General features: G+C 44.0%; 1 protein-coding gene across 1 annotated transcript in view; it reads left to right on the forward strand.

Moving 5' to 3' along the window:
* The first annotated feature begins 14800 nt into the window (after positions 1-14800).
* The window catches only part of OTOA (otoancorin), a 71452-nt gene continuing 63802 nt past the window's right edge, over positions 14801-22450 (forward strand). The window contains exons 1-5 of the mRNA XM_015460348.3: positions 14801-16822; positions 17156-17184; positions 17277-17307; positions 17423-17450; positions 19530-19617. Coding sequence (XP_015315834.3) covers positions 16735-16822; positions 17156-17184; positions 17277-17307; positions 17423-17450; positions 19530-19617 — 264 coding nt within the window. The 5' untranslated portion in view covers positions 14801-16734. The remainder of the gene's footprint in view (positions 16823-17155; positions 17185-17276; positions 17308-17422; positions 17451-19529; positions 19618-22450) is intronic.

A 22450-nucleotide genomic window follows, 5' to 3' on the forward strand; every position in this document is an offset into this window, starting at 1 on the left:
AGAGTAATGCAACTATGAACAATCTGTTTTGAGTTGCTGTTTTCACTTCTTCGGGATCTATACCCAGAAGTGGAATTTCTGGATCAGACACGAATTCTGTGTTTAGTTTGTTGAGGAATTGCCGTGTTGTTTTTCTCAGTGGCTGCACCATTTTCCATTCCCACTAACAGTGCACAAGGGTTCTAATTTCTCCACATCCTCCCTAACATTTGTTATTTTGTGTTTTTCTTGATAGTAGCCGTTCAATGAATGTGAGGTGGTATACAGTGGGTTTGATTTCCATTTCTCTGGTGATTTGTTTTTATACTACAACTTATATGGCATTGCGTTTCATTTACTAGTAACCTGTACTTTGTAGCTTGCTTTGGCCACCTCATGCGAAGAGTTGACTCATTGGAAAAGACTCTGATGCTGGGAGGGATTGGGGGCAGGAGGAGAAGGGGGCGACAGAGGATGAGATGGCTGGATGGCATCACTGACTCGATGGACGTGAGTCTGAGTGAACTCCGGGAGTTGGTGATGGACAGGGAGGCCTGGAGTGCTGCGATTCATGCGGTCGCAAAGAGTCGGACACGACTGAGCGACTGATCTGATCTGATCTGATCCATATTGATACCAAAGAATTGGAATCACGGTACACTGATACCAAAGTACTTTTTCATTAAGAAATTTCATACTTCTGGAGAATTAGAATTATTATTCCATAACTAGAACTTAAGATTTCCCTCTGGATTTTAGAGTCAATATGCTGTATTCACATGAAGTAAATACTAGTCTATTTTTTGTGCTGCTGCTGCTGCTGCTAAGTTGCTTCAGTCGTGTCCGACTCTGTGTGACCCCATAGACAGCAGCCCACCAGGCTCCCCCATCCCTGGGATTCTCCAGGCAAGAACACTGGAGTGGGTTGCCATTTCCTTCTCCAGTGCATGAAAGTGCAGGACCATTTGAAAATTACTTTCAGTAAGTATAAAATGAAAAGTAAAGATCCCCTCTTTACACCCCCAAATAAATGACCATGTAAATCTGGAATGTTTATACACCTGCATTTCTTAAGTTGTGGAAAATAACTAAGAACAAATCGTCAAGGCTGTATATTGTCACCCTGTTTATTTAACTTATATGCAGAGTACATCATGAGAAATGCTGGACTGGAAGAAACACAAACTGAAATCAAGATTGCCGGGAGAAAGATCAATAACCTCAGATATACAGATGACACCACCCTTATGGCAGAAAGTGAAGGGGAACTCAAAAGCCTCTTGATGAAAGTGAAAGTGGAGAGTGAAAAAGTTGGCTTAAAGCTCAACATTCAGAAAACGAAGATCATGGCATCTTGTCCCACCACTTCATGGGAAATAGATGGGGAAACAGTGGAAACAGTGTCAGACTTTATTTTTCTGGGCTCCAAAATCACTATAAATGGTGACTGCAGCCATGAAATTAAAAGACACTTACTCCTTGAAAGTTATGACCAACCTAGATAGCATATTCAAAAGCAGAGACATTATTTTGCCAACAAAGGTTCGTCTAGTCAAGGTTATGGTTTTTCCTGTGGTCATGTATGGATGTGAGAGTTGGACTGTGAAGAAGGCTGAGCACCGAAGAATTGATGCTTTTGAACCGTGGTGGAAAAGACTCTTGAGAGTCCCTTGGACTGCAAGGAGATCCAACCAGTCCATTCTGAAGGAGATCAGCCCTGGGATGTCTTTGGAAGGAATGATGCCAAAGCTGAAGCTCCAGTACTTTGGCCATCTCATGCGAAGAGTTGATTCATTGGAAAAGACTGATGCTGGGAGGGATTGGGGGCAAGAGGAGAAGGGGACGACAGAGAATGAGATGGCTGGATGGCATCACTGAGTCGATGGACGTGAGTCTGAGTGAACTCCAGGAGTTGGTGATGGACAGGGAGGCCTGGTGTGCTGCGATTCATGGGGTCGCGAAGAGTCGGATACGACTGAGCGACTGATCTGATCTGATGATGTCCAAATGCTATTTTCTTCTATCCTGTTCAGGAATCAACACAGTACATTGGTTTTATATTTTCATCTTTTTTCACTTTTTAAAACTATTTTGTATTCAGGTATAGCCAGTACACCCACTCAATGGACATGAGTTTGAGCAAACTGGGAGATAATGAAGGACAAGGAAGCCTGGTGTGCTGCAGTCCATGGAGTCCATGGGATCACAAAGGGTCAGACACGAGTTAGAGACTGAATAACAACAACAAATAGCCAATTAACAATGTGTTAGTTTCAGGTGAACAGTGAAGGGACTCAGCCAAACATATACATGTATCCATTCTCCCCAAACTCCCGTTCAGGTTGCCGCAGAACAATGAGCTGGGTTCCATGTACTGTACGGTAGGTCTTTGCTGGTTACCCGTTTTATATAGAGCATTGTGTATTGGCAACCATAAGTTTGTTCTCGTCGTTTTTGGTTTTTTTGTTTTTTTTTTTTTGGTGTGGAAACCCAGGAACCAAGATGCAGAACGCTGCTTTTAAACTTGGAACCCTCAATGCTTTTCAAATGGTAGAGTTGAAATGTTTGAGAATATGTTGGCAGTCCGTTTTATACTCACCCGAACAAAACAGTTTTCCCTACACTTGATGTTGCCCTCTTGTTTTTATTATTTATTATTTATAAGGTGGCTGTGACTGATCATAAAGCACTTCTGGTTTTGGCATTATAAGTAGCATGTTTGTTATAGAAAAAGTGGAAAATACAGACAGGTGTAAAGAATATGCAAGTAGATTTTAGCTGAACCATAACCCTTAGAGGACCACGATTAACATTTTGGTATATACCCTTCTGGACTTTTTTACATACCTGTATGTGCCCACACATACACATTTATAAATTTCTAACATTAAAAATTTTGACAATAAAAGATACCTTTATGCTTCCAAGATGAATCATGTGAAACTCATACACACCTATTTTCTAAATCAAAAATTGACAAAAGATGGAAGACATTTTCTATCATCTAGTGCTTGACAGTAAGCTGCTTGTTTGAAGGATTAAACCAGGAGCCTAGGAATAAAAGGATGTTTTTAAGGATGCTGATAAATATTATAACTATTTATAAATAACATTAATAAATATTTATAAATAACCATCAACTGAGCAACAGCAGCAGAGTCGATCATTTTTGAAGAGTATATGTAATTCTGCCACCAACAAAGTAATGTCAGCATTATACATTTCAGTTTTTAAAAAATTTCAGGCATTGAGATGTGTTTCATTAAATGTAAAGGATTGCAAGAAAATCTCTAGAGTTCACAATTATATGTGTTGTTCAGTTGCTCAGTTTTGTCCGACTCTTTGCGGACCCCATGGACTCTATGTAGCACGCCAGGCTTTCCTGTCCATCACCAACTCCCAGAGCTTGCTCAAACTCATGTCAATCGAGTCAGCGATGCCATCCAACCATCTCATCCTCTGTCATACCCTTCTCCTGCCTTCAGTTGTTCCCAGCATCAGGGTCTTTTCCAGTGAGTCAGTTGTTCACATCAGGTGGCCAAAGTATTGGAGCTTCAGTTTCAGCATCAGTCCTTCCAATTAATATTCAGGACTGATTTCCTTTAGTATTGACTGGTTTGATCTCCTTGCAGTCTGAGGAACTCTCAAGAGGCTTCTCCAACACCACAGTTCAAAAGCATCAATTCTTCAGTACTCAGCCTTCTTTATGGCCCTACTCTCACATCCATATGTGACCACTGGAAAAACCATAGCTTTGACTAGACAGACCTTTGTTGGCAAAGTAGTATCTCTGCTTTTTAATAAGCTGTCTAATTTGGTCATAACTTTTCTTCCAAGGAGTAAGTGTCTTTTAATTTCATGGCTGCAGTGATTTTGGAGCCCTGAAAAATAAAGTCTGTCACTGTTTCCACTGTTTCCCCATCTATTTGCCATGAAGTGATGGGAGAAGGGAGTGGCAAATCACTTTAGTATTCTTGCCTTGAGAACCCCATGAACAGTATGAAAAGGCACCTTTGTCAAGAGGCTCTTTAATTCCTCTTCGCTTTCTGTCATAAGGATGGTGTCATCGGTATATCTGAGGTTATTGATATTTTTCTTGGCAGTCTTGATTCTAGCTTGTCCAGCCCAGCATTTCACATCATGTACTCAGCATATAAGTTAAATAAGCAGGGTTTCAATATACAGCCTTGATGTTATCCTTTCCCAATTTGGAATCAGTCCATTGTTCCATGTCCAGTTCTATCTGTTGATTCCTGATCTGCATACAGGTTTCACAGGAGGCAGGTAAGGTGGTCTGGTATTCCCATCTCTTGAATTTTCCACAGTTTGTTGTGATCCACACAGTCAAAGGCTTTAGCATAGTCAGTGAAGCAAAAGTGGATGTTTTTCTGGAATTCTCTTGCTTTTTCTGTGACCCAGTGAATGTTGGCAGTTTGATTTCTGGTTCCTCTGTCTTTCTGAATCCAGCTTGAACATTTGGAAATTCTCGGTTGATGTACTGTTGAAGCCTGGCTTGGAGAATTTTGAGCATTATTTTGCTAGCATGTGAAATGAGTGCAATTGTGGGGTAGTTTGAAGATTCTTTGGCATTGCCTTTGTTTGGGATTGGAATGAAAACTGACCATTTCCAGCCCTGTGGCCACTACTGAGTTTTCCAAATTTGCTGGCATATTGAGTGCAGCACTTTCACAGCATCATCTCTGTGGATGTGAAATAGCTCAACTGGAATTCCATCACCTCCACTAGTTTTGTCTGGAGTGATGCTTCCTAAGGCCCACTTGACTTTGCATTCCAGGATGTCTGGCTCTAGATGAGTTATCACACCATCGTGGTTATCTGGGTCATTAAGATCTTTTTTTGTATAGTTCTTCTGTGTATTCTTGCCATCTCTTCTTAATATCTTCAGCTTCTATTAGGTCCATACCATTTCTGTCCTTTATTGTGCCCATCTTTGCATGAAATGTTGCCTTGGTATCTCTAATTTTCTTGAAGAGATCTCTAGTCTTTACCATTCTATTGTTTTCCTCTATTTCTTTGCATTGATCACTGAGGAAGGCTTTCTTATCGCTCCTTGCTATTCTTTGGAACTCTGCATTCGGATAGGTATGTCTTTCCTTTTCTCCTTTGCCTTTTGCTTCTCTTCTTTTCTCAGCTATTTGTAAGCCCTCCTCAGACAGCCATTATTGCCTTTGTGCATTTCTTCTCCTTGGGGATGGTTTTGATCACTGCCTCCTGTACAATGTTACGAACTTCTGTCCATAGCTCTTCAGGCACTGTGTCCATCAGATCTAATCCCTTGAATCTATTTGTCACTTACACTGTATAATTGTAAGGGATTTGATTTAGGCCATACCTGAATGGCCTAGTGGTTTTCCCTACTTTCTTCAATGTAAGTCTGATTTTGCAATAAGGAGTTCAAGATCTGAGCCACTGTCAGCTCCTGGTCCTTCTTTTTGTTGACTGTATAGAGCTTAGAAAAGATAGAAAAGATAGTTATGGATAATTCCATCATGCACACTTAACACTTCAATGTATTTCCTGTTTTAATACAAGTGCATATATGTTGCATGTGTGCATGCTCAGTTCAGTTCAGTTCAGTTCAGTCGCTCAGTCGTATCCGACTCTTTGCAACCCCATGAATCGCAGCACGCCAGGCCTCCCTGTCCATTACCAACTGCCGGACTTCATTCAGACTCTCGTGCATCGAGTTAGTGATGCCATCCAGCCATCTCATCCTCTGTCTTCCCCTTCTCCTCCTGCCCCCAATCCGTCCCAGCATCAGTCTTTTCCAATGAGTCAACTCTTCGCATGAGATGGCCAAAGTACTGGAGTTTCAGCTTTAGCATTGTTCCTTCCAAAGACATCCAAGGGCTGATCTCCTTCAGAATGGACTGATTGGATCTCCTTGCAGTCCAAGGGACTCTCAAGAGTCTTCTCCAACACCACAGTTCAAAAGCAACTCAGTTGTGTCTAACTCTTTGCAACCCCATGGACTGTAGCCTTCGAGGCTTCTCTGTCCCTGGAATTTTCCAGGCCAGACTGCTGGTGTGGGTTGCCATTTCCTCCTCCAGGGAATCTACCAACCCAGGGATGGAATCTATGTCTCCTGCATTGGCAGGCGGATTCTTTTTCACTGAGCCACCTAGGAAGCCCTTACATAAACACATATGACTTCATGTTTGACTTTTTTAGATATAAAATTATTTCCTTGTGTGTTTATTACACAGTCTTTGTTCTTACCCATTTAAATAGCTGTATAACCCATGAAGTTGATGTAGTATAGTTTATGTAACCATTTCCTTAATGGCAACCCGAGTTGAATCTTTTCCCACCTGAGTCTCCTTTTGCATTTATATGCAGTGCTGCTGCATTAAATATTTTGGTACACTTTTTTTTACTTTTTTTTTTGGTGCACTTTTTTTTACTTTTTAAAAAAAAAAACACTTTTTTTTACTTCTGAGGATTTTTTTCCCCTTTATATAAATTTGGTCACATTTACTGACCAAGGTGTCTGAATATCTTTACAGTTCTTTTGTTTGTTTTTTTACCATTGTATTATGGAAAATTCCAAGCACATGAAAAAGAAGAAAATAGATAATAATAACCCCTGCTCGGGAGGCAGCTAGTATCAACAGGGACCCAGATTGTTTCACCCAGATTCCTGCCCCTCCTTGGTCCCCGTTATTTCCAAGCAAGTCCCAGACATCATGTTTCAGCTTTGTAAATATGTATCTGCAAAATATAAGGACTCTAAAAAAAGAGCCATATTGCAGTTGTCACACGTGAAAAAACTAACCAGTAAACCTCCAGCGACCACATTGCTCCAATTGTTCCATCATTTTTTAAATAGTTTGTTTGAATTCAGATCCAAATAAAGTTCCTACACGCAATTGGTGGATGTGTTTGGAGAGCCCTTCAGCCTCTTTCCTCACCGGTCTTTCGGAAAGGGGCGAGGGAGAGAGCGCGCTTTTGTTGGCATCTTGCACCTGCGGGACTGTGACCCCCACGGCGCTCGGTGCCCGGGTCTCCACTCCGGCCGCCGCAGGGACCGCCCGCGTTGGACTCGGAGCAGCGGCGCCGGGCACGGCAGGTGAGGCTCGGGCGGCGGGGACAAGGCCCCCGCAGGGCCCGTCGCAGGGGACGCGGGCGGCCGCTGCTCAGGCGCTTGGGGGCGCGAGGGCCAGGGACTCGCCGTGGGGTCTGCCTGGAAAAGGGGCGCAAGCTACAAGGGGGGCGGCGGAGGCCAGAGGGAGAAAGGAGAGTGGGTAGAGGGAGATTCGGCGCCTTGAAGGGCTCGTGGGGAGGGGGCGTCCATGGGTGGTGAGGGGAGGAAATTTCTAAGAAAGGGATCCGAACCCCCTTAATAAAAGCAGCCATGAAGGCAAGGACTTTGTCATGATAATATCAATAGCAACAACAGAAACATCAATAATAATAGCTACTATTTGTCCAGTGTTTATATGTGCCAGTGCTGGGGTCAGATTTTTTTTTTTACATATTTTACATACAAGCAAATTTCTTTACATATTTTTCCAATTATATTTCATGGCTGTTGTGAGCAAGAAATGAGAATATTCAGGCAGAGCAAACCGTTACACATTGGATAAATTGATGAACTATAAAATAACATTTACACAGTCTTTGTGCCTGCTTAGGGGTTTCAATCATGTCCAACTCTTTGGGACCCCATGGACTGAAGTCTGCCAAGCTCCTCTGTCCATGGGATTCTCCAGGCAAGAATACGGAAGCAGGTTGCCATGCCCTCCTCCTGGGGCTCTTCCCCATCCAGGGATGGAACTGGGGTCTCCTGCACTGCAGGCAGATTCTTTACCATCTGAGCCACCAGGGAAGCCCCTGTCTTTGTGAGGTATTATCACCATCCGCATTGTACAAAGAAGGGAACGTAAGCCCTAAGAAGTCAAAGAGTTTGTTGAAGAGCACACAGCTAGTAATCAGTGGTCTAAATGAAAACTGGGGCTTCCAGCCCCGAGATGGCACTGGCCATCTGGAGTTCAGGTTCAGCGCCACTAAGCAGAGGCTGGAGAGCAGAGCTACTCAGTGTTTGGAATCATTTAGCTCAGGGCTTGGGACCTGGCCCTGCCACCTAATAGTTATGTGATCCTCGGCAGGCCACTCGACCTTTTAAAACCCATTTCTTTGTCTGTGAAATAGAAATTGCAGTTAACATTTGCCTCAAAGATTCTGCAAGGACTACATGAGGCAGTGTGTGTAGAGGGGTGAGGGCTTCGTTCTCACTCAATTCAGTGGTCGCTACAATTATGATTCCTAGACAGCCAGGTGGCCCTGCATCTGGGCCCCGCTTCTGCCATTTGCTCACTTTTTGAGTTCTGTGTGTCTGCTGAACTCACCTGTGAGACCAAGTAAACCTTCAGGGCTGGTGGATGGAGCAAATGTATTGGCTCAGCAGGCAGAGGATGCCCAGTGAGACAGCATCCTCCTCTCTCTCCTTCTATCACAGAATCCCAAGCCTTCCATTTTGCTCTCCTGAGACTCAAAGACAGGGAGGAGAATGACAGGCCAGTCTCACCGTTAGGGACAGAGCTGGGAGCAGCACTCAGGCCAGATGCCTCTAGTCTAAAAAGAAAGCACACATTCCCTTGAGTAGAACTCAAGGGATGGGGCTGTTCTAATACCACAGTTTGAAATGAAATCCAAATCCAGTTCAAATAGCCTGGCAGCCTACAAACTAGACAAGTTAGACCACTTTGCATTAATACTAATGAAAATGGTCTTGTGGGGTTATTTTTTTTTGCTTTCAGTAGAAAATCTCCAGGTTAGTATCTGTAGACCTGTATCTTTGTATCCATGATAGGGATCTTAAATGGCTCTGCTTTGCAGACAGTAAAACTCCATGTAATTGTGAATTGTTGGTTTCTGTCTGGGATGGGATGCCCCAGCATTGGGGGAACCTCCCAGCATCTTTGCAAAATGTCTCTCATGCATTGAATGACTAGCTCATCCCAGTTGGCCTGCAACTTTCCAGGTCTTAAAGCAAAATCCCTCAGTCCCAGGAAACCCCTATGGTCAAGGTTTTTAGGAACCCACGTTCAGTTCAGGTTTGTGGTTATTGTTACTGGTTTCATTTTGAGTTCCTTCAAAGTAGTCCTTGCCTGCCTGATTTTCGCCCATCTGCAGGCCTTTGGATAGGGAGGGGGTTGGATGCATGGAGAAACCTATTGACCCCCAAATCACCATTGCCCAGCTCAGTCCTTTTAATCCTCTTGGCCAAGCTCCTGAAAGAGAGTGACCTGAGGGACTTTTAATTAAAACCAAATCCCATCCTGGCTTTGGACTGGGATTTCGTTGGAACGAAGACTTAATGTGCAGCAGAAAGTGGAGCTTCTATTTCAGTAATTGTAAACCCCTTGTAGAATTAATAGGGAGACTGCAGCAATAAGCACAAGAAGCCTCATTGTCTGGGAAACTGGAGAATTGTGAATGAGGCCAATGCCCCAGGGCAGCTGACCAAAGGGAAGGGAGAAAAAAAAGGCCAGAGGTTCCCCAAAGTCCCAAAGCCAGTAAGAGCTCTTAGGCGAGCTGAACATCCCCACCTGCGGGGTGGGATTGATGGAGCAGAAGGCGTCTACCAAGTGCATTGAGATCAGGTTCACTCAGAATCTGTTAGAATGCTCTGCCTTCTGCGTCTGGAGGTTTCCAAAATTTCAGTTTGTTTTTGCCCTGAGCAGTAAAATGAGCGTTAACTGTTCCCAAAGCCGGTTGTGGAAGTCCCCTTGGGGGGGGATAGAGAATCTATTTGCATAACAAGCCAGACAATAGCAGGGAAATCTGTATTAGAGGATGCTGGGGCGCCTATAAAGTAATCTCAAGAAACCATAGATGTGCACTACAGGGCTCCTTTTAAATTCCTGAGAGGGTGGCATCTGGGGATTGGGTTGTGAGCTGCCTGGGAGTCACCTGTTTTCCTATCAGACCTCTGGTCCCTCCTTTCAGAACCCTTTCCCAGTTCCTCCACATCTCTCCAAGCTTTTTTTAAAAATAAAAACAGTTTCTTTCATTTTGTTTTTCTTTTAAAAAATAATTTATATTTTGTATGCGGAAAATTTCTAACCCATACAAAGGTAGATACAGGAATATAATGGGCTTCAGCTTCAGTTCTCAACTTGTTTCCTCCATACTTATTTCCTCCCTCCTGTATTATGTTGAAACCATCTCAAACATCACATTTCTTCTGTTAAGTATATAAGAATGTTGCTCTAGAGCAGGCTTGGCAAACTCTTTCAGTAAAGGAACAGAGAGTATTTTCAGCTTTATGGGGCCACACAGCCTCTGTTGCAACTTCCCAGCTCTGCCATTGTAGCGTGAAGGCAGCCATAGACGATACTTAAGTGAGTGGAGTGGTTGTCGTCTAATACAACTGTATTTATGGACACTAATATTTAAATTGCATACATGAAATTTTCATGTGTCCAGACATATTGTTCTTTTGATTTTTTGAAACTGTTTAAAAACGTAAAAACCATTTTTATCTCGTGAGCCATGCAAAACCAGGTAACCTGTGAATTTGGTCCTTGGGTTGTAGTTAGCTGACCCCTTGAAGGAGGTCATGGAGAGGATGTGACCACCATTGACCTTCAAGCTGGACCAGAGCAATCAGAGACTCCTCACCCCTTCCCCATCCTTGGAATGTATGTTCTGCCCACTGTTCCCACCAGGGGAGCGCTTTTTCAGGGACCTAACCTTGAGAGAGCAATGTGTTGCTGAGACCACCTGGACTTGACCAAGATCTGTTAAGTCCTCTATGTAAACTTTCCAGATTCTGGGGAGGCGAGGGTAGAGATCTATTCATCTTGGGGCCTCTCAAGACAAGCCTACTGTATAGCACAGGGAACTCTACTCAATATCGTGTAATAACTTTTATGAGAAGAGAATCTGAAAAAGAATGGATATATGTATATGTATAACTGAATTACTTTGCTGTACACCTGAAACTAACACATTCTGCTAGGTAGTTAGAATAGGGAAACAGGGCCCAAGATGTCAGTCAGAGGAAGCAGCTGCTGGAAAAAAACAAAACGAGGAAACTTCCCAAGGGACTAAGAACCTCCGGTGGGAAAACACACCCTCTTCTCTGATTGGTCTTGCATGTAACCAATCAGACCCCAGGAACAGTACAATTTCTCTATTTGCATAGGGTATAGCCAATCAGGGCCCAGAAACCTGCCCAGGGGCGGGAACAAGGGATATAAAAGAGGGGAGCCAAACTAGGACAGGGTCACTCCAAGGCGGGGCAGGTGTTGGTCCGTTATTATGCTTGGAGATAGTACTGCTTACCGCATGCCCAGTAAATCTTGCCTGTTTGAGGTGTTACTGATCTGTCCTTTCAACTCTTTACTATGACAAGACATGGGAGAAGGAAATGGCAACCCACTCAGTATTCTTGCCTAGAGAATCCCATGGACAGCCTGGTGGGCTGCTGTCCATAGGGTCGCACAGAGTTGGACATGACTGAAGCGACTTAGCATGCATGCATGCATGCATGACAAGACAATAACATGGAAGAAGAACCAACCTGACAATTATAAGTCAACTATACAATAGAAAATAAAAAATTAACAAAACAAAATCCTCATTAAAACATTTAACAACAGGCTTCCCTGGTGGCTCAGTGGTAAAGAATCCACCTGCCAGTGCAAGAGATGTGGGTTCGATCCCTGGTCTGGGAAGATCCCACATGCCATGAAACAAGTAAGCCATACTATTGAATGTGTGCTCTATTGCCTGGAAACCAAAACTATTGAGCCCTTGAGCAGCAACTACTGAAGCCTGCAGAGCCAGTGCTCTGCAAGAAGAGAAGTCACCCCATTGAGAAGCTGGAATACTGGAAGGAAGAGTAGTCCCTGCTAATGGCAACTAAAGAAAAGCCCGGGCAGCAATGAAAACCGAGCACAATAAAAAATAAACAAATTTTAAAATTATTTAAAAAAATATAACAGCAACAACAAGAAAAAAGGCAAGCATTGTAAGTAAGTGTCCTTGCTTAGTACACCTGCCATCTACCAATCTGGAGGGGCTGCTGCTTTCTCCAGTTTCTCCTTACCCTACCTGTATGGGGGCAAGATTGTGAACCGACATCCCTCCTTTAAAAGATAAGTACTCCTTTAAAAATATAGCCACATTTCTGTTATCAAAAACGTTAACAGCAATTCTTTAAAATGTTCAAATATCCAGAGAGGGAGCAAGTTTCCACAGTTGCCCCATAGTTTTTGTTTTTCATGGTTTGCTTCAATTAGGATCCAAAGAAAGTCTATATGCTACGAATAATTGTTATAGCTCCTAAGTTTTTTAAGTTCCTAGTTCCTTCCTCTGTGTGTATGTGTGTGTGTCTGTGTATGTGTGTGTGTGTGTGTCTATGTCTGTCTCTCTATTTGCAGTGTATTTGCTGAAGAAACTAGGTCGTTGATTCTGGGGAGTTTCCTACAGTTGAGTTTGCTGATTGCACCTGGTCTACCTAACATTTTAACAAAGGAACACCTGGGTCTCAGTCCTTAAAGCTCACCCACGTTCTCCCTTGTGCTCATTTTCTTGGTGATCTCATCCAGTGGCCTGGGTTCAAGTATCTGCTGGATGCTCTGTGTAGATAACTCCAGTCTGAGCCCTGCTCTAACTGCAGACTCAAACGCCAAACTGCCTACTTGCTTTGTCCACTTGGATATTTTATGGTCATCTCAAGCTTAGCTTGTCCACATCTCCAGGGCATCTTCCTCAAATCTGCAACTCCTACGGTTTTTTCCTATTTCCCATCTCTCTGAATGCTCAGGCCCAAATCCTTGGAGGTGTCTGTGACTTGCCTTTTATTCCTCACATTCAGTTTATTGGCTCTACCCTTCAAAAAATCAGCAACCTCAGATACAGATGCCACCACCCTTATAGCAGAAAGCAAAGAGGAATTAAAGAGCCTCTTGATGAAGGTGAAAGAGGAGAGTGAAAAAGCTGGCTTAAAACTCAACATTCAAAAAATGAAGATCATGACATCCGAGCCCATCACTTAATGGCAAATAGATGGAGAAACAATGGAAACAGTGACAGGCTTTATTTTCTTGGGCTCCAAAATCACTGCAGATGGTGACTTCAACCGTAAAATGAAAAGACGCTTGCTCCTTATAACAAACCTAGACAGCATATTAAAAAGCAGAGACATCACTTTGCCTACAAAGGTCTGTATAGTCAAAGCCATGGTTTTCCTAGTAGTCACATGTGGATGTGAGAGTTGTACCATAAAGAAGTCCAAGTGTCAAAGAATTGATGCTTTTGAACTGTGGTGTTGGAGAAGACTCTTAAGAGTCCCTTGGATTGCAAGGAGATCAAACCAGTCAATCCTAAAGGAAATCGATCCTGAATATTAATTGGAAGGACTGATGCCGAAGCTGAAGCTCCAGTATTTTGGCCACCTGATGCCAAGAGCTGACTCATTAGAGAAGACCCTGATGCTGGGCAAGATTGAAGGCAGGAGGAGAAGGGGACGATAGAGGACAGGATGGTTGGATGGCATCACTGACTCAATGGACATAAGTTTGAGCAGGCTCTGGACGATGGTGAAGGACAGGGAAGGACAGGTGAAGGCCTGGAGTGCTGCAGTCCATGGGATTGCAAAGAGTTGGATGTGACTGAGTGACTGAACAACAGCAACCCTTCAAAATATCCCCAACCACTTCTTACCAGCCTCCCTGCCATCTGTGACTAAGTCATCACTATTCATCTCTTACTGGTCTCTTTGCTTTACCTGTTGCCCTTGTTCAGAGTATTCTCAACAAGCAACTGGGGTTATAGAGCTAGTATTTTACAAGTCAGAGCATGGCTTTGACACTCAGGCTGTGCTGTGCTCAGTCACCTCAGTCGTGTCTGACTCTTTGTGACCCCATGGACTATAACCCACCAGGCTCGTCTGTCCTTGGGATTTTCCTGGGAAGTACACTGGAGTGGGTTGCCATTTCTTTCTCCAGGGGATCTTTCCAACCCAGGGATCGAACCCAGGTCTCCTGCATCTCCTGCATTGCGGGCAGAGTCTTTACTGCTGAGCTACCGGCGAAGCCCGCTCTCATTCTAATATCCCTCAATGGCTCCTGTCTCCCTCCAAGTAGGAGTCAAGGTGCTTACGATGACCTCATCTCACCTACTGCTGTCATCTTTGTGTGATTTATTGAACATGTCAGTTGCATTCCTAACGTCACAGCCTTTGCACTTCTGATTCCCTTTTTCTGGAACATTCTTTCTCCACACTTTCCCATTATTTGAATTTTGAAAACATCAGTTTGGCTTGTTTATTTCCTAAACCCATATGTAGGGCTTTCTTCATGCCAAGCATTGTTCTAAGTGATTTACTTCATTAGCTAATTTTATCCTCATATGATGCTATGAGGTAGGTACCAAGGAAGCCCTTATCTTCTCTTTTTCAGATTCTTTTCCTGTATACATCATTACAGAGTATTGAGTAGAGTTCCCTGTGCTATATAGTAGGTCCTTATTAGTATCTATCTTATACACAGTAGTGTGTAAATGTCAATCCCAATCTTCCAATTTACCCCTCCCCCTCCCCTGTCCCATAACCATAAGTTTATTTTCTATATCTGTAACTCTGCTTCTGTTTTCTAGATAAGTTCTTTTGTAGTCTTTTTAAAGATTCCACATATAAATGATATCATGTGATATTTGTCTGTCTTACTTCACTCAGTATAACAGTCTCTAGGTCAATCCGCGTTGTTGCAAATGGCATTTCATTCTTTTTGTTTATGGCTGAGTAATTTTCCATTATATGTATGTACTGCATCTTCTTTATCCATTCATCTGTTGATGGAGACTTAGGTTGCTTCCATGTCCTGGATGGAATGTAAATAGTGCTCCAATGAACAATGGGATGCATGTTATCTTTTCCTGTTATGGTTTTCTGTGGGTATATGCCCACGAGTAGGACTGCTGTTCCCTGTGCTACACAGTAGGTCCTTATTAGTCATCTATGGTAGCTCTATTTGTTTTTAAGGAACCTCCACACTGTTCTCCAGAGTGGCTGCACAGCTCCTAGTTCTCTTATCACTTAAGAATTTGCAAGGACGTAGGAGCCCTGTACGGAGAAGGCGATGGCACCCCACTCCAGTACTCTTGCCTGGAAAATCCCATGGAGGAGCCTGGTGGGCTGCAGTCCATGGGGTTGCAAAGAGTTGGACACGACTGAGCGACTTCACTTTCAGTTTTCACTTTCATGCATTGGAGAAGGAAATGGCAACCCATTCCAGTGTTCTTGCCTCGAGAATCCCAGGGACGGGGGAGCCTGGTGTGCTGCTGTCTATGGGGTCGCACAGAGTCGGCCACGACTGATGCGACTTAGCAGCAGCAGCAGCAGCCTGCACAGGGTACAGCCAATCTACAGACGCCAGGTTATGGTGAAGGAAAGTGTTGTGTTTATTGCAGGGCACAAACCAAAGAGTCCAGGGCAACTGGTGCTTAAAAGTCTCCCCCAACTCCTCAAAGTCTTTCAGGGGAAGATTTTTAAAGACAGGGTGAAGGCAGAGGAGGGACTTGGGGTGATCAGCTCATGGACATTCTTCTGATTGGTTACTGGTGAGGTAATCAGGAGTGACCATCTGGTTCCAACTGGTCTGGGGTTTATGTGCTTGTGGGCAGCATACTGGCTTCCCCGGGGGCTCAGCGGTAAACAAACTGCCTGTGATGCAGAAGACGCAGGAGACCTGGGTTCAGTCCCTGGGTCGGGAAGATTCCCTGGAGGAAGGCATGGCAATCCGCTCCAATATTCTTGCCTGGGAAATCCCATGGACAAAGGAGCCTGGCTGACTACAATCCATGGGGTCACAAAGAGTCGGACACGACTGAAGTGACTGAGGTGCACACACGCAGGGGAGAATACAGTTAACTTCTTCCACCTATTGGGGGCTTTAGTATCTATAAAACAGCTCAAATGACGTGGCTCAGAATATTATCTTCAGTCTTTGAGGAGAAACTAAAAGGAAACTAAAGGTCCTTGACACTTTTTAATGGCTTAATGGCTAAAGTATTATTATTTTGTCTTGCTTGTCTGTTTCCCTTCCTTTCTGCATTTTCTCACTTCTCTGAATTTACTCTTTGGAACCTGGGGATGGGTCTTTCTTTACACAAGAGGCAGGCAGAGGACACGGTGGGAGTGGGGAGTCCGTTCTGGGAAGACTCCACAGGGTCTGGCTCACTTACAGTATCTCATTAGTTATCAACAGCATGTTCTTGAAAACTAATATTTGCCTGGCGTGCTGCAGTCCATGGGGTTGCAAAGAGTTGGACACGACTGAGCGACTGAACTGAACTGAATGACACTGATAGTCCTTTACATGCTTATTGGCCATTTGTATTTTTTAAAAATGAAGTTCAGGTTCATATTTTTTCCCTCTTGGCTTGTTCATCTTCTACTTACTGAATTGTATGAGTTCTTTTTATTTTCTAGATGTAAGTCCCTTGTCAGCTATAGCAGATAGCTTTTACCCACTCCTCTTTGTTCAATTGAGGGGTATGAGAGGTGGTTGTAAGAATATAAACAGGCCATTATAACTGAGGAGAGAGATGATTGTGTTTTATACCAGCAAATAAGTTTAGATGGAGCAAGGTGGATGGAATTTAAAAAAAATCTTTAAGGGATTCTGGGTCTATCTGTTTTTCCCATGTCTTCTGATTATTCTTAAATATGTCTAAAATATACAACCCTGAATTATGTCTGCTTGAATTAACTGCAGGAGAATGTCTCAGGAACCTTGGAGATGCTCTCTTTGGCTGTTCCTTTTCCTGAGCCATGGAGTGGCAAGTTATAGCGTTCCAGACTCCCAGGGTAAGTCCCGAGGGAGGAGTCATCTGTCACGGTTTCCACACATCTCAGGGGATGGAGTGGGGTTAGGTCAGTTCAGGTATGTGGTGCTATGGAGTGTTCTGGGATGTGTGCATGCCTGTTGCCCTGTATGTGCCTGTATGTGTAGAATTTTCAGGGTTATTCTAAAAGGGTTTCTTAAACCAAGATTTCCTCACACTGGCACAAGTATAATAAAAATTCACTAAAAATTTCCTTCATGAGTAACCTTTTTTGGGGGCTCTTTTCTTAACACATCTGTATTTGTGAAGGTCATCCCATTCAATTCTGTTTTTATATTCAATGGTTTTGTTGCAGATTTGCACCCACTGTTGCAAAAGATGGCGGTGAGTATTCCATTTTCTTCTAAACAACATCCCCTCTGCTGAAACCACCAACTCGTGGATGTTATACTTGATGTTATCTCTTTGCCTTTTAGGAAGAAATAATAGATGGAAGCTACCTGAATGGTAACGTTCCCCCTCTCCCTGCTTGTTGTGTCTAAGAATTTCAAACAGGAGGTGCTTGTGATCTCTCTGGAATGATTCCTTTTTAAGTTGTCTTTTCATTTTATTTCCATTGTAGCATTGCTGGATCTCATACAGTTTCAAAGGTAACTCATCCTAAAGGGGAGGGGGAGGGATGGAATAGATTTTCTTAATGGAAGTCCCTTAACTGTAAAAAGTACTATATACTCGTTTATCCAGTTTATCCAAAATTTATCCAATGCACAAGTGTTTTAGAATAGATACATTTGTTCCATACAGTTTTGGCCCCCTCTGCTAGGGATGGGGGAGCCTGGTGGGCTGCCATCTATGGGGTTGCACAGAGTCGGACACGACTGAAGCGACTTAGCTGCAGCAGCAGCAGCAGCTGTAACACAAGAGCTAACACTTACTGAGTGCTTACTATGTAGCAGGTACTATTCTAAGTGCTTTATGCATAGAATACACATATAATCTTCCCAAACCTGAGCCTCCTCCCATCCAGGTAGGTCCTTTTGTTATCTCATTGGATAGAATAATGAAACTGAGGCCCAAGGAGGTGATTTAAGGTCACTCAGCTGGGAAGTGGTGAAGCTGGGGTATGTATCCAGCAGCCTGGCCCCAGGGCTCACTGTCACTTTATTTTTTTAGACTGCTCTATCATTTTATTTTATTTGGCCACACCATGCGGCATGTGGGATCTTAGGTCCCTGACCACGAATCGAACTGGTGCCACCTGCGATGGGAGTCTTAACCACTGGACCACCAGGAAAGTCCCTCACTGTCCCTTTATGTACTGTTAGATGCCACCCTGTGGAGCAGGGACTACGTAGTGTTGTGGCAAGGTAAACATTAACAGACATTTCTAATATAACAAGTGCTATGAAGGACAGATGGGAGACTTGGGGCCCCATGACAGGAGCACTCAATCATATTAAAGTGAAAGACCCCATAAACACTCTTCTCCCTAAGGTAACTCCAGTTGACAGTATTGAATATATTCTTGCAGGCTAAAATTTTTTATCTGTCTCTATCCATCTATCTAGCAGCGCCTATCTATCTATCTATAACAAGAATGTGGTTATAAAAGGCCTTCTAATTGTTTAAGGCAGGAGAATTTATCCACTGCCAGCTACTCCATAAGAGCTGGAAGCAAAAGTCCCACTCTTTCCCCTTTTCTGAGTGAGTGGCATTCCATTGAATGGGTATTACCACCTGTTGTTGGACATCTGAGTTGTTTTCAATTTTTGACTGTTACGAATGAAGGTGTGCATTTTCTGTGTGTTTGGCAATGTTTTAGCACTTTACATGTGTGGACAAATTTAATCCTCACAGTTAGCTATATTACATCGGAGAAGGCAATGGCACCCCACTCCAGTACTCTTGCCTGGAAAATCCCATGGGCAGCGGAGCCTGGTAGTCTGCAGTCCATGAGGTCACTAAGAGTCGGACATGGCTGAGTGACTTCACTTTCACTTTTCACTTTCATGCATTGGAGAAGGAAATGGCAACCCACTCCAATACTCTTGCCTGGAGAATCCCAGGGATGGGGTAGCCTGGTTGGCTTCCGTCTATGGGATCACACGGAGTTGGACACGACTGAAGTGAGTTAGCAACAGCTATATTACATAGAAAGGGAAACTGGGGCACAGGAAAACTCAGTAAATTGCCTGAGTCCACACAGTTGAGTGGTAGAGCCAGGATTCAAATCCAGGTTTTGAGCCAACAGTCTTAACTATGCTGTTCCAGCCTCCCATAGTATACACAGCGTTTGTTTTGTAAATTTAACATAGTCAGGGGGCTTCCCTGGTGGCTCAGCTGGTAAAGAATCCACCCGCAGTGAGGGAGACCTGGGTTTGATCCCTGGGTTGGGAAGATCCCCTGGAGGAGGGACACCTGTCCAAGTCCATCTGTTTGGATTGTTAATCTGAGTGGATTGTTACAGGATTTAGAATATAGCACACAGCTCTGAAACTGATTATTGTCTTTGAGAGGCTGGTGTTTGGGTGGGTTCCTAATACTGGAAACTCCCCCACACTGTGCCAGGGCAACACATCGCCTTCCTCCAAGCACAGAGTTCCTAGCATCCTAGCCCACTCCCACTGTCCTCTCTGAACTTCGGTCCCCTGAGCTCTCAGCTAGCAGGGGGACTACCCATCTTAGCGGAACCTGTCATCATGACCTTCTCTGTCTGTCTTTGACTGAAGCTCCCAGGTGTGGACGTCAGACCTGTCCCACAGAGTCCTGGCCTATCTGAACTCACGGAACGTTGCCTTCACCATCCCCAGCCTGAAGGTATGTATCTGAGACCCACCCCTGTGTTCCGCTCTCAGTGCACAGGGATTGCAAACTCAGGAGCCAGATGAGTTGGAGAACTGGTGGAGAGCTAGTCTTCACTTCCACAAAGAAACGTGTTCTGTCCATTTTATTTTGAAACGTGCTATAAGCTCTTGTCTTTCATTTTTCTACTTTTGTTGGAGACATGGTGTCTGTATAGGGTATAGGCTTAGCTGCTGTCTCTCAGCAAAGCCCCCTCAAATTACAGCAGTTCAGCCATGAAAGTAAAAGATGCTTACTCCTTGGAAGGAAAGTTATGGCCAACCTAGACAGCATATTAAAAAGCAGAGACATTACTTTGCCAACAAAGGTCCGTCTAGTCAAGGCTATGGTTTTTCCAGTGGTCATGTATGGATGTGAGAGTTGGACTGTGAAGAAAGCTGAGCGCCGAAGAATTGATGCTTTTGAACTGTGGTGTTGGAGAAGGCTCTTGAGAGTCCCTTGGACTGCCAGGATATCCTAAAGGAGATCAGTCCTGGGTGTTCATTGGAAGGAGTCATGCTGAAGCTGAAACTGCAATACTTTGGCCACCTCATGCAAAGAGTTGACTCACTGGAAAAGACCCTGATGCTGAGAGGGATTGGGGGCAGGAGGAAAAGGGGATGACAGAGGATGAGATGGCTGGATGGCATCACCGACTCGATGGACATGAGTTTGGGTGAACTTCGGGAGTTGTTGATGGACAGGGAAGCCTGGCGTGCTGCAATTCATGGGATTGCAAAGAGTCAGACACGACTGAGTGACTGAACTGAACTGAACGGAAACAATTTAGCTTATTTCTATTATATGTGATAGTCCAGGGCCAGGTGGGAAGTCCAGCGAGGAGAGGCAACTCTACCGCAAAAGGCCACCGGGGGACCCAGGTTCCTTCTGTCTTGCTGCTTTATCATCATCTAGGGAGTTGATGCTTGTGTGGTTGAAATAACATATCCATTCTCCAACCCAGAGAGGGCGCCGTGGGAAAGAGGAAGTGAAGGGTCAACAGCCTCTCTTTAAGGATGTGACCTGCAGGTTGCATACTTCCTCCTGCTCACATTTCATTGGCTCACAGTCCACAGTCACATCTTACTGCAGAGGAGTAAGATGAGAGGCCATGTACCCGGATAAAACTTGTGGGCTTCTGTTGCTAAAAGGAATTACAAGAGAGTGGATCTTTGGGTATAATTATCAGTCTCTCAACCGCAGGTCCAGGAAATATTTTTCTTCCCTTTAAATTCGACCATAAGAAAAACAGTAGCGCAAGTGTGTAAATAGATGGTGATGGATATTTACATTAGAAAACAATAGGGCATGGTGGAGAAGGCAATGGCACCCCACTCTGGTACTCTTGCCTGGAAAACCCCATGGATGGAGGAGCCTGGTAGGCTGCAGTCCATGGGGTCACTAAGTTGGACACGACTGAGCAACTTCACTTTGACTTTTCACTTTCATGCATTGGAGAAGGAAATGGCAACCCACTCCAGTGTTCTTGCCTGGAGAATCCCAGGGACAGGGGAGCCTGGTGGGCTGCAGTCCATGGGGTTGCACAGAGTCAGACACGACTGAAGCGACTTAGCAGCAGCAGCAGCAGCAGGGCATGGTAGGAACTGCAGTGAGCTGGCCAGCCTGTACCTCATTAGCGTAATTAGTAGACGGGGTGCAATGTTGTGCCTTTACCAATACTCTTTGAAGAGCACAGAAAACCGAAAGAACATTCTTTCCAAATTCAAAGACTGTAACCTGATTCGGCAAAGAGGCCACATCACTTATGAATGAAGTTCCGACATACCTCTTTGTTGTTTCAACTTTTACTGACTTTATGGTGAAGATGAACATTCATGTGAGAGCTACGCTGAGATTGCTGGTTGTTAACCACTTACAGCCACTAGATGGAGGTGGCTGGTGGCCTCACGGCATCTGCTTTTTTCGTCTTGTTCATCAGTCTGTGTAATCTATAAAGAAGTGGTGCTTGCCCTTTTCTCTCTAGCAGTAGGGCTCCTCATGAAATGTGTATATTTTAACCTGATTTGAGCTATACTCCCTCTCTTCCTGTTTGTATATTCATTTATTCGTTCAGTACCTACTCATTCAGCCTCTAGTCTCTGCCAGGCACAGTTGTAGACACTGGAGACTCAGAACAGGCAGTCACCTTACCACCCATGTGGGCTTTTCATTCTAGAGGGAGAGACATTGAGTAAACAGTTCTTCAACTCATTCAAGACAGAGGATAATGGCTGGCGCTGACTGAGAACACTTTACATACTCATTTACTCCTTGTGATATAGGATTAATCCTCACTTACATATTTAAGTTTGACTCTTGTCCCTACTTTTCAGCTGAGAAAACTGAGACCTGGAGATACTGTTGCCCATTTGTCAAAACCCAGGAATCTCAGTTAAATTTGATTTGCAGATTAATAACAAATACATTTTTAGTATAAGTACGTCCCATGCGATATTTGGGATATACTTATGCTAAAAATTATTCGTTGTTTATCTTTAATTCAAATGTAGCCAGGCATCCTGTATTTTATCTAGCAATCCTAGTTAAGGAACTTGCATGAGGCTGCACAACTGGTAAGTGTCAGGGTGGGGATTTGCACGTGGGTTGTCTGGTTCTGCCATAAGGGTGGTGTCATCTGCATATCTGAGGTTACTGATATTTCTCCCGGCAATCTTGATTCCAGCTTGTGCTTCATCCGGCCCAGCGTTTCTCATGATGTACTCTGCATATAAGTTAAATAAGCAGGGTGACAATATACAGTCTTGACATACTCCTTTTCCTATTTGGAACCAGTCTGTTGTTCCATGTC

Source organism: Bos taurus, chromosome 25, assembly GCF_002263795.3.
Source record: "Bos taurus isolate L1 Dominette 01449 registration number 42190680 breed Hereford chromosome 25, ARS-UCD2.0, whole genome shotgun sequence".
NCBI classification, from domain to species: Eukaryota; Metazoa; Chordata; class Mammalia; order Artiodactyla; family Bovidae; genus Bos; species Bos taurus.